A 9,361-nucleotide genomic window follows, 5' to 3' on the forward strand; every position below is an offset into this window, starting at 1 on the left:
GAAAATTTACGTTATTAACATTCTGAGAAATCCTTTAAAAATGCCGAAGTGTAATAATGCAGATGTCACTATCAGAGAATACCAGAGAAATAACAATTTGCGATTCGAGCGAAAATACCCTTTAATGACCACTTCATAAAAGACAAATGTTTACCCCTCGTGGAAATCTAGTGTGCTATGGGATAAAATTACGGAAAATGTTCTATAGAAATCATGCAAAATTCAATGGAAATAAGGTAGAAATAAATGAAATTTTGTAAACCTTATTATGAAAACTATTTACTACGAAAATAAGTTTAAGGCTAGAAAAATTACACATTTTGATTTAAACTACCATCTAAAATATTATATGAAATAAACTTGTATCATTTTAGTGAAAGAGAGAACATCGTCTTCTCCTGGTACATTTGTGTTTAACTAAATATATGGTGTCTAGCTCCAATAAAGAGTTGCCATGTGAAGGATCTAATTTAATCACAACTCGTGCTATAGATTTTTAAAAATCACCTTCATTTTTTTAAATATCTCTGTAGACCAAGCACGCATTTATTTCCTTCTTAAAAAATATTAAGTTCATAATTAAAATAAAGCGCCACAAAACAATAATAAAACAAAAATACATAAACGATATCAGTGTTACAAGGAGTCATAATCTTTAACATGATAAAACTGTATATTAATAACGTTACCTAGATTCTTCTCTTGCCAACATCAAGAGTAGGAATTCTAGGGGCAAAATTATACTACGTAATAACCCTTTATTTTACAAAAATATTGAAAAAAAAATATACACAAAACACTCGTCAAACTAAATATTAGAACCGACGCGACGCCAAGAAAATCAACATGTTTTTGAATACTCATCAGAGTCAGACTTATCGCTTTCTTCACTATTATCGCTCGTTTTGCTCTCTCCATCACTTTTCTTATTATTTCCCGCTTCTTTCTTATTTTTATATTGTCGCGTTTTATTTCGTCCCCGACCGCGACCACGGCCGCCCCCACGACCCCTTCGATTATTCTGATTGTAATAATGTCCTGTATGCGGTCCTGGATATGGTCCCTGTGGAGGACCGCAGTACTGGTTAGGATTTGGGCCATAGTATTGATTCGGTGGTGGTCCATATTGATACAGGGGGCCGTAAGGACCTGGGCCATAATAGGGTGGCTGTGGAGGTCCAGGATATGGCGGTTGGTATGGCGGTGGTTCATAATATGAGGCCTGTGGGGGTCCATGGTGCCGAATCGGTTGTTGATCTAGTTCCACTTTTACTATCACTTTCGATTCTTCGTCCGCGTTTGTGTTAAACCTTTGATGATTTGATGGATGATCATAGTTTGATTGTTGTTGAAATTGTGGACGTTGTTGATATTGGTACTGTTTCCCTCCTCGCGGCTGCTGGTGTGTGCGTTGATTTTGTTGAAAATGGCGTTGTCCACCTTGCTGTTGTTGATAATTTTGTTGGCGAGGTTTATACTGCTGTTGCTGATTCTGCTGAGAGGAATGTTGATTCGTTTGCTGATTTTTTTGGTGACCGTTGTACTGTCGGGGGCGTTGTTGATTTTGGTGTTGTTTCTGCTGTTGTTGACCTTGTTGTTGTACTTGCTCCGGAAATTGTTGATGGTACTGTTGTTGAGAATGTTGCTCTTGTCCTGATTGCTGTTGATTCGCTGCAAACTGATGCTGGGGTACTTGCTGCTGTTGGGTTTCTTGCTGTTGGGTTTGTTGGCGTTCTCGTGCATATTGTGACAGCACTTGTTGCGACCTGCGACGATTTTCGTATTTTGTTTCCGTTTGACCCTATGTGTAAAAGATAAGAATGGTTCAATTTTTAAAGTTACTTATATATTATTCGCTTTTGACAATTTATTATTGAAATGATGTATATTTCTGCAAATTTAGATACCTACTTATTTTTTATTTTAATTGACACCTCCTATTTTTGTAACATACTTTTTCGATTTATTTAAAAAATATTTAGCTACCACAAATTGCTTTTTGAAATTAAATTTCCGCTTTAATTTTCTTACGGTGGTCTTAAAGTCAGACGATGTAAAACACTTATTACGCATAACGTATTTCTGATTCAGCAAACAAAATGTGATTGATGGTTGCTTATATCAAGATCCACTTTGTAAAGCTTAACCTCAGAGCACGAGATGTTTTAATTTACGGTAGGTAGTAACTGTTCCAGGCGGAGCAGTTATCTGGCCGAGAATTTAGTATTAAATTTCGTTGAAATCTGTCACAATATAAAAAATATTGAAGATGAGTTGTAGAGATGGGCAAAATCGTTCCACGCGTGGAGCGCTACAACCGCTACCGCTACAAGAAAATAGCGCTCCAAGTAACTAGTTACTTTGGAACGTATTCATCACGAGTGGCGTATGAGTACGACGCTTCCACTTGTCCGCTTCATTGCAACTTGGAACAAATATTCCAATCTCAAGTACCAATATGTAGCGAACGGACATTCTGGACACAATAAATATTGACAACAACAATTAGGACGGGCACTCTACTTTTATTTTAATAAAAACAAAATAATAATAATAATAATAAAATAAACAAAACTACAAATATTTTTAGTCTTGTTTTCGCAACTTTCTGTGTTAATTCCCAATCTTGGAAGCTTTTCTACTGGACTGAGATTTTACAATTTTTTTCGGTTGCTATTGAAATACATGTATTCAATTAAAATTTATTTATAAGCTATTTTATACCTAAGCTTTTATATCTTTTCTGATAATGAGTCATTTATATCGACCGTCGCATTCTTACAAAAAATTACCGCCCTCAAACAAAATGCAACACTTGCTGATTTTGCCGATTGCTTTATGATAAAACCGCTTTGCTTTTTATTTTATCTGTTTATTTATATTGTTAAACTTTACTTTTGATCTGCGTTGCATACATTTTGTTTTTCTTTTTTTTTCATAAATATTATAAAATAAATACCTACTTATAAACGTTTCCTGATATCTTTTTTGTGTTGATCAACACACAATTATTTTAATGACAGAAAGATTATTCTCGTTTTTTTCAGTTCCCAAGCCCTCACTATTTGCGTTTCTTGTAACGTTTCGGACAAACGTGTTTTATGATTTCGTTCCTTGAATTTCCGTCCCGTAACTCCCGTACAAATATCGTTTCAAGTTCCAAGTGGAACGCAAAGTGGAACGTGTTACTTTTGTCGCGAGGAGCGCTACAGTCCGCTACTCGATGGTAGCGCTACATTGGAACGGTTCCTACAGTAACGACCCATCTCTAATGAGTTGCAGAAACGTTTCCACTTCGATGGTTTGTTGTAACTTCTACCTACTTACATAACACTTACTTACCATTTTAGCAAAACATTCGGGCACTAAATGAAACACAACTAACCTAACTCTGGCACTGCCACTAATGAGTTACAAACTCTACTTATCCCAAGAACCCTAGAATACGGGGTATATTTATAGCAAAACTGTGTTGCCAGATTTTGTAAGAAAAAATGACGTACAGTTTGTTCAGTTTGTTCTCGACTGATGCCGAAAAGCACCAAAGAAAATAAAGTTGTCGGTGGCAACACTGCTTCACTATGTTATTATTATTATTATCAGAAAGATTACGTATGTATGGTCATCCCACACTCAATTTAAGAGGGGGTTAAGATTGGCGACAGAATATTTTCACCATCAGTACCACAGTACAGACTACTGCAACCAGAGAATACAACTAACCATTGTATTTTATATTTTCAGTCAACTATAAATCGCGTGTCTAGTTTCCCCCTTAAAACCAGGGTGGGACTGGATATATTTGCTTCGCCAAGAGATATACACATCTGGTTGCCACGTTTCTACCTCGAATTGATGTAGTTTCACTAATCTTGCTAAATTTGTGTTTTTATATTGTTGCAATCAGTTCATCTGTTATTGTTTTTTAATGTCTTAATAGTTTTTTGAGGTAAAACTAATAATGGACAACACATACGTTTACAGTTATCCTTACACGTTTTTTATGTACAATTCAAAAAAATCCATCAACATGTAATTTTAAGGACGCAAAAAATAAACTCCATTTTTCAAATTTTATTGGATACCAATTTGCACGCAATGTTATGTACGAAGCTAAATACTAATTATGACATACATGTACCAAAACGAATAACGTAGGTTAGTTTAACACATTAAAACTATAGCAGTACATAATCATACAATATAAACTTAATTAATAATTCTCAGTACGGATTACACAACCTTTCAAAACCCCAATTAATCCCTTACTACGAGTCCGAATCCGAAGAACGACTGCTCTTCTCGGTACCGCTTTTCCCGCCTTTAGACGACCGTGGCTTCGACTGTCCTCGCTTCCTGGTACCTCCTCTGTTGTGATAGCCACGTCCACGATTACCATAATAATGCGAACCCTGCGGCCCTTGATACTGACCAGGTGGCCCCTGGTAATGCCCCTGGGGCCCTTGATAGTGGCCTGGAGGCCCATGATACGGACCTTGTGGCGGGCCATAGTAATGACCCTGTGGTGGTGCACCGTAATGACCCTGAGGAGGCCCATAGTACGGTCCAGATGGTGGAGGCGGGCCGTAATTTTGGTTATAGTACTGTCCGTGAGGTGGTCCTTGGTACTGGCCGTGACCGTAATATTGTGATCCGGGGTGGTATCCATGCTCCGGAGGTCCGTACCCTTGGTGGTCGGATCCTCCAGGCCCTCTCTGATCTTTTCCTTGTTTGTTCAACTCGACGGTCACAAAAACGTTGGGTTCCTGTGGTTTGCCTTGATGCGAAGGGTGCTGCTGGGGGGGTCGATATTGTCTGCGATCGTCGTAAGGGGGCGGCGGCTCTCGCCAGTGTGTAGGGTTAGGTCGTGGTTGGGACACTTGTTGTTCGTGACTACAGGACCGATTTAGAGGATAGAAGTTCCTGTTACCCTTTTTCTGCAGCCGTTCATCGTCGGTACTCTTCCCACCTTTTTTGTACTTCCGTTCATCTTCGGTGCTTTTCCCGTCTTTCTTTTTTTTCTTTTCGTCGTCGGTTTTCGTGGTTTTCTTATCTTTCTCTTTCTTGCCTTCCGCATGACTCAAATCCGACGATTTAGGGTGGATGTACTCGCAGCTGTCGTCATACTCAGAGTTTCTCGGCGCCCTTTGTTTTTTCAACAACTCGTGAATCTTTTTTCCGTTGTGTTTGAGTTGGTATAGATTGTGTATGGTGTCCAAAACGGTTTGCGCGGTAACCGTAGTCGAACCATGAGTTGTAATACCCAACTGCTTGTCCAAGTTCAAGGTATTCTCAAAGGCTTCTTTAATCTGTTCATACTGGTACAAGAGCTGCTCCAAGTTGTGAACAACTTCCAAGTCACCATGACGACCTAGACTCCTCTCCCTGAAAAAATCTTTCAGTGACAAGAACTCACAGAAACAGTACTCACCGTGTTATTAAGTACTCAATATAACCTTTATAGGAATCATTAAACGGTGAAATTGCATTATATTGCAAAAAATGTGCGAATTGAGCCGTACTTTTGATAATAATCGCCCTTTCTTGTTCCAACTCATTTTTTCTTAGATCTATCTGTTGTATCAATCTCTTGCTTTCACGTAAGGCTTCTTCTTTTTTATTAATGTTGTTCTTGACGACTTCGTCCTCTAGTTTGTCACTAATGGTCTTTGTCATGTAGTAAATGTGCATGTGTACAGAAAAGTCACAAGTACATTTTCCACAGGTCCGAGCACCGTTCATCGCTGCACAACCTTGCAAATTGACGTCACCGACGATCTCTTTTGTGACGTTTCTCAAGTAGCATGGATCGTGACATCTCTGTTTGTAGTGCCACTTCTGTACTTCCCCAACCTTGAACACGATTAATTAACTCGTCAGTTGAAATGAATCAAACCCTTTCAACACGAAATACAATACGCAAAATTTACAATAATTTCTTCAAAAATTGATTTGTTAAGTCTACCAGGTTCTAGAGTGAAACTATTTAGTACTTTTATTTGAATATAGTTTTGTCTCCCTAGTAGTACTTAAAATCAATTTTTGGAGCAAATTAGGCAGCCATTTTGTACACTCACCTTGACCAAGTCTGCACATTTAGTGCTTGTGCACACGGTCACCGGTTGCGTAAGTTGAGTCACTTCCAAATTAATAACCGGAATGAATAACTGCTTTTTTAACTCATCCAAACTCTGATTCTCCACCCTGAGATTTTGCTTATGCCTCTCCAAAATCCTCAGGTTATCATGAATGAGCTGCGAAATATCCGCCAGCGGTTGAGAAAGATAAACAATAATCCGTCTAGCTTCATTGATGCTAATAGTATTCAAAAGTTGATGCGGTTTAAGAGCATCCCGTGAAGCATCTCCAACAATGTAAGAAATCAACCTAAAACCCACCATTACAAAAGTCACAACTTCTACTCAATAACAACCTCCAACACTCCTTCGCCGACTTATTCCAACTATCAATAAACCTCTCTTTCACACTATCATCAAACTTAATTCCCTTTTTCATCGCTATCAGAAACCTGAACGCCTCGTTGTCCACCGAGAAGATATTATCCTTCAACGGAATACTCACATACGGTGGTTTCGCTTTAATATCATCAATAATAGTCTTCAAACAAGGCAAAGTGTCTCCCGGGGAATAATTCGACCCTCTTGTATTAGTAAAAATAAAAATGATGTTCTTACTTGCCGACTTTTCCAACCTAGACAAAATCTGGTTCACGCAATACTCAAACAATATAGTTTTTCTCGTGGTGGTTGGCTTCATCAAAAAGCAAATCGCATGCAGCTCTTTCAGCTGTGCCAAATATGCTAAAATATTTTCACAGTTGATATCATCTTGCTCGATCCCTCTGGGGTCTCCCATTCCGGGAGAATCAATCAAGCGCAATCTAGTTTTGCCTTCGCCTATTGGAAAAACGTAAGTCTTCACGTCTTGAGTACCAGCGGCCCCGATTTCTTGGTACTCGTTGGTGTCTTTACCTACAGTGATAGTGACTTGCTCCAAGTTTTCATTCGTAACAGTGATCACTGAAGGGATGAGGCTGAGAAGGTCCTGTGCTTTAGACGCTTTTTTGAATGTTTTGAAATGGAAATAATTGGCGATTGCGTTTATGAATGTGGACTTTCCCACACCGGTTTCACCCAGAAGGAGGATGTTGATGTCTTGGTTCTCCTTGATTTTGAGACCTTGGAACTTCTCGGAGACGTCGTCCGCGGCCATTTTGGGTGGCGGGACCTTGGAAACAATTTGATTGTTAATTTTGCAAAATAGCTAATAATAATTATCTTATTTTTGCAGATCATTCTGTTATCGACAATTTTTCTGACTTTTGACTTTTCATGTTGTTGTTCAGTTAATAATAGGAGAGTAAAGCGTTTTGAGTGGTTGTTTCCGTTTAGTTGCCAAAATCAAAATCAGTATAACATAAAATGTGATTATCAGTTGACTGGTTAGCAATGTGTTTGTAGAAAACAAAGTTGTAGAATCACCACTTGACAGATAATTTCCGGATGATAAATATGAATTGTTTTCTATATATTATAGTATCGTATAGAATGACTCACCGACTAAAAAAAAAACTAGTTACTTTCTTGGCGGAGTAACTTCTCAGACTTAAAAAAATAACAATCACGATTTACGTAAGATATTGTAGCATGTTTTAAGTTTTATTTTACTAGCAACATCATACCTGCTATCAATGAAGGTGATAATATTCGTTGTGAAAAGCGCAATATACGATAACGTCAAAATGGAGTAAACATGGAACGTAATCTCTCCATGTCGTTACGAAATCAATAGAACAAAGCCATTCCATTATTTAATTTAAAACAAAATCAACCTGAAATAGACACACTGGAAGTGGTAAAGAAATAAAATTGCAGCCAAAACATGCTGTTAATTTTAGTTGTTTAAGTTAAAATCAATACCAATAAGCTAAGAAAATATTGTAATGAGAGTCCATCCGGCGAATGCCTACTTTCATGTTTTTCGATATTCATGACCACCAAAGTATGAAAAATAGGTCTCCTGTGTTCGTCTGTCAGTAGTCCGTTGACTGTGTTTTATTAGACAGATATTCTCGAAAACTACCGGACCGAATGTTGCAAAATTTTGTATATATCATGTATATGGTAAAATGCTAACCAAAAAACTGATGACGTAACTTTCAAAATTTTAAAAACAAAATTGTATAACATTTTTAACAATTTCACTTTGAAAACATGATAAATCGTTAATCAAAAGTTATCCGTTTATCTCCGTAAGAATTTGATGACGTCATCTTAAAATTTTGTAATTGAAAAACTCACTAGAAACATACGCATAGCATGCTTATTTAACTTTACTTTAACACCACACACTTCTTTTTAACTTATAGGGATTACTATTAAAAAAATAAAATCCGCGAAATCAAATTTTGTAATTTTTCGAAAAAGCTGAACTTACTTTAGAGGCAAAGAAGTTTCAGTTAAAACAACTCGTACTAACCACTACCAACATTAATGCAAAAACTCTTGGAGCAACCCCATTAAACCCGGATCAAAACAATCCTTAATTTAAATGCAGAATGATTTATTTGAAAAATATAAAAATTAATGTTTTAAATTTGTTGGCGCCAGCTCTTTTTTTGTTACAAAAAATTTTAATTTCAAAAAACGCACAATTTAAAAAAAGGTACTTTTTTCAAATTGTAAACCTTAATCTTGCATTGCATTTGTAAGCATATTTTTATTTATTGTATATTGAAGAATCGTAAAAGAAACGTCCCAGCACAATTCGCATAGAACAAAAATGTGTTCCATGGTTGCAATTTAGTTTTATACTCGTGTTGTAAAACTGTAGCAATTACAATATCTTTGGTATTATGGTAGAAAACAGAAACATACCGTTTTACAACTTGCCAAAATCAAAAGAATTCTACGATAAATGAATAATTTTTGTGTGCTACACAGTTTATTGGATGACAGAGAAAAACATATAAAGTTTTAATGAGCAGAGTGTTACCAACTTAAAATTATTCAAACTTCGTTGTTTTAATTATAACTTTCACTTATTTAGAAATGTACAGCACCATCTGAATGGCAACACCTACTTGAAACAATTATTATTATTAAAGCTACAAACATACAGTCGAATACGGTCCTGACCTGCGCGTGAATTCCAAAACAATACGTAGATGTGCAGAGAAATAAACACTAATACTAACACAGCAATGAGAACTTGTTTCTGTAAACGTGATATTGGAAATTTGCAGACAAAACAATTTCGCTTCTAGGCAGTTTTCGAGCCTATTTAATCCACATTAACAAATTATCACTCAATAGAACAAATAACGAAAAACATCGGAACC

The 9,361-nt window shown here is 36.8% G+C and overlaps 2 protein-coding genes across 2 annotated transcripts; both read right to left on the reverse strand.

Moving 5' to 3' along the window:
* Positions 1-290: 290 nt before the first annotated feature.
* On the reverse strand, positions 291-3,604 carry LOC135135321 (putative cyclin-dependent serine/threonine-protein kinase DDB_G0272797/DDB_G0274007). The gene is made up of 2 exons (XM_064064349.1): positions 3,343-3,604; positions 291-1,801 (listed from the first exon to the last, which is right to left on the reverse strand). The coding sequence occupies exons 1-2, from the start codon at positions 3,343-3,345 to the stop codon at positions 842-844; spliced, it is 963 nt and encodes a 320-aa protein (XP_063920419.1). The 5' UTR covers positions 3,346-3,604; the 3' UTR covers positions 291-841.
* Positions 3,605-4,059: 455 nt separating this feature from the next.
* Positions 4,060-9,157, reverse strand: LOC135143068 (uncharacterized). Its single transcript, XM_064074915.1, has 5 exons — positions 9,140-9,157; positions 6,434-7,248; positions 6,078-6,387; positions 5,432-5,853; positions 4,060-5,385 (listed from the first exon to the last, which is right to left on the reverse strand). Exons 2-5 carry the CDS (start codon positions 7,231-7,233, stop codon positions 4,269-4,271), a joined length of 2,649 nt encoding a protein of 882 aa, XP_063930985.1. The 5' UTR covers positions 7,234-7,248; positions 9,140-9,157; the 3' UTR covers positions 4,060-4,268.
* Positions 9,158-9,361: the final 204 nt, after the last annotated feature.

The sequence above is a fragment of the Zophobas morio genome, unplaced genomic scaffold (genome assembly GCF_036711695.1).
Source record: "Zophobas morio isolate AGI-343-1 ecotype UQ-CSIRO unplaced genomic scaffold, CSIRO_AGI_Zmor_V1 ptg000004l, whole genome shotgun sequence".
Classification (NCBI taxonomy): Eukaryota; Metazoa; Arthropoda; class Insecta; order Coleoptera; family Tenebrionidae; genus Zophobas; species Zophobas morio.

What these genes read in the sequence shown, in the direction of transcription:
- LOC135143068 (XM_064074915.1), bottom strand. Translation starts at nt 7,233, where the DNA reads ATGGCCGCGGACGACGTCTCCGAGAAGTTCCAAGGTCTCAAAATCAAG. An exon ending in TCGGCGAAGGAGTGTTGGAG is followed by an intron (nt 6,388 to 6,433) that starts GTTGTTATTGAG and finishes GGTGGGTTTTAG; the next exon opens with GTTGATTTCTTACATTGTTG. An exon ending in ATTGAGTACTTAATAACACG is followed by an intron (nt 5,386 to 5,431) that starts GTGAGTACTGTT and finishes AGATTTTTTCAG; the next exon opens with GGAGAGGAGTCTAGGTCGTC.